A 2500-nucleotide genomic window follows, 5' to 3' on the forward strand; every position below is an offset into this window, starting at 1 on the left:
AGGAAGTCATCCCATACTGGTGCTTGTGATGTAAGTGACAGTGAATGGCATCCTTGGGTGTTAGTACTTTAGAATGGGTATGGATTGAGTCATTCTCCTCTTATTTTATGTTAACGGGCTTGATATCGTGCGGTACTTTTGAGCAAGAGTCCGTCAATTAGTGTGTGTCATGCTCTATAAAGATAGTGCTTGCTAGAGGTGCCCATTGGGTGCCATGCCCTCTTCTCTTCTTGCCTGGTGCTAGGAAAAAGTGGTGCCATCTAGGTTTTGGACGTTAAGCTAGCACGGTATTACGGTAATTATAGTAATTATGACTGCAGTAGCCATCACCACTCATTTCTTTTTCATAGTAAAATAAAATAGCACAGTGATCCAAAATCCCCGAACGTCATGTACGTCAGGACGCCCGTCGTCAGGCCAAAGCTCCTACGTCATGTATGTCATGACACCCGTCCGCTGTGGGTTAATAATGAAAGTCAAGTAATATATCGTATCATATCTGACCTCTATTCTGAAAGATCTCGTACAGTATCCGGAAGAAAGAAAACTCAATTCCACCAGAACTCAGCCAGGACGCAGTATGCGCGTCCTCGGATTTGACGCGAGCGCTGCGAGGACGCGGTATACGCGTCCTCGTGTTAAAGGGGTTAATGTATTGGACACAAATGAAACAATGAAGTAATGAAGCAATGAATAAAACAGGCCACATTTTAAGATGTTTAGCCTAGGGTAGGTGCAATTAACAGGGAACATATTAAGATGTTATGTATGTAGAATGTAATAGCACTGTAATACTAATGAGTATTTTGCATGATGCCCTAATTGCAAAACTGGAGGAATAGATAATGTAATGAATAGTGTACTATCAATGTTATGTTCCCATGTGCTTCCATAAGTCTGATTGTGACAAGTGTACACTCTGCTCACGCTAGCTTGGTTGCTTTCATTCTTGCCTTCTCTATCCTTAACTATTCCTCTCTCTCTCTCTCTCTCTCTCTCTCTCTCTCTCTCTCTCTCTCTCTCTCTCTCTCTCTCTCTCTCTTTCTCTCTCTCTCTCTCTCTCTCTCTCTCTCTCTCTCTCTCTCTCTCTCTCTCTCTTTCTCTTTCTCTTTCTCTTTCTCTTTCTCTTTCTCTTCTCTTTCTCTTTCTCTTTCTCTCTCTCTCTCTCTCTCTCTCTCTCCCCCCTCTTTCTTTCCTTGAGCATGCCAGGAAATAGAGAGTAGTATAAAACGATGTAGTGATCACAATATTGTACAGATAAATAACAATATACAAGAATGGAAAGTAATCATACAAAGATGATAAACTTAGAAGGAACAATAACATAATGATAAATGGCCAATATCTGGCTTTGCTCATGCCTGTCAACATAATGACAGTGTTGCCCACAAGTGATCCCACCACATGATACATGCCCGCCCAGGAGGGTAAAATGACTAATATAGGGTCCATAGTGGAAAGTTAATGGGTTAATTGGATTCCTCAGACTAAATTCATTGATGCCCAAGGGTCTGTGAATTTCATTTTGTGCTTGTATCTCAACAACAGGAATACACAAGTGAGAAGCTAAAAATACAATCTACTCTTCTAGAGTGCATGCCTAACGTGTCCTCCGATTTTTTTTTTCTGTCTGCAGCAAATAAAGTAATAATTGTAGGGACATCTTAAACTTACCCAGGATTAAAGTCGCGAAACATTGATTGGAGATTCATTTCTCAACTACTATACATTATACCAATTCTCCTGTTCTGGAGATTAAACACCCTGTCACACTCATCATAATGTTTCTGGAGGGAGCGCACTATGAGATATAAAATTGTAGATTCACGGATGTGTGTCACTCTGCTGGTATTGCTTCTTGTTTGGCATCAAAACACAGCTGATTTTCTAAGGGAGACCGTGTATAAAAAACGAATGACGCAATATTATTTGATTAGGACAACAAGATAGTGATTTTAAGTTATCAATAAAAACAATTTATGATTGTATTAATATTGTTTGATATATTTAAGTTTTACTGATAAATGTATTTTCGTTATTTTATTTTAGTATGGGACCCCCTTCCCATGTAAGTTTATTAGGGTCGTATATTATATGACTTCTAAGCTAATTATATTACATTAATTCATAAACCTCATGTGTCCACATACACACACACACACACACATGCACACACACACACACACACACACACACACACACACACACCTCCCCCCCCCCCCCCCCACACACACACACTCACATGCACGCACGGAAACAAAAACACACACGTAAAGAGAGTGTGTCAACCTATGAAATACCAGGGGATTTGTGTCTACAGGAGATGGATCATGTAAATATTACATAACCGTGTAAAAGACAATTGATAGCCTTAAAACTTTCAAGTATAATCAATAAGACATTAACAATACCACAGTATAAATGTCCACATTATCTATCGGCCTGTTAGCTCAGTTGGTTAGAGCGCCGTGCTAATAACGCGGATGTCGAGGGTTCGATC

At 39.8% G+C, this 2500-nt stretch overlaps 1 protein-coding gene and 1 non-coding gene across 2 annotated transcripts in view; one reads left to right on the forward strand and one right to left on the reverse strand.

Moving 5' to 3' along the window:
* The window catches only part of LOC122266512 (transmembrane protein 185B), a 10014-nt gene extending 8144 nt beyond the window's left edge, over nucleotides 1-1870 (reverse strand). The window contains exon 1 of the mRNA XM_043036300.2: nucleotides 1675-1870. Coding sequence (XP_042892234.1) covers nucleotides 1675-1712 — 38 coding nt within the window. The 5' untranslated portion in view covers nucleotides 1713-1870. The remainder of the gene's footprint in view (nucleotides 1-1674) is intronic.
* Nucleotides 1871-2439: 569 nt separating this feature from the next.
* Nucleotides 2440-2500, forward strand: part of TRNAI-AAU (transfer RNA isoleucine (anticodon AAU)) — a 74-nt gene continuing 13 nt past the window's right edge. The window contains exon 1 of the tRNA in view: nucleotides 2440-2500. This exon is cut by the window's right edge and continues 13 nt beyond it. This is a non-coding gene — a tRNA (tRNA-Ile).

The sequence above is a fragment of the Penaeus japonicus genome, unplaced genomic scaffold (genome assembly GCF_977035675.1).
Source record: "Penaeus japonicus unplaced genomic scaffold, GWHDUDI00000001_assembly GWHDUDI00000007, whole genome shotgun sequence".
NCBI classification, from domain to species: Eukaryota; Metazoa; Arthropoda; class Malacostraca; order Decapoda; family Penaeidae; genus Penaeus; species Penaeus japonicus.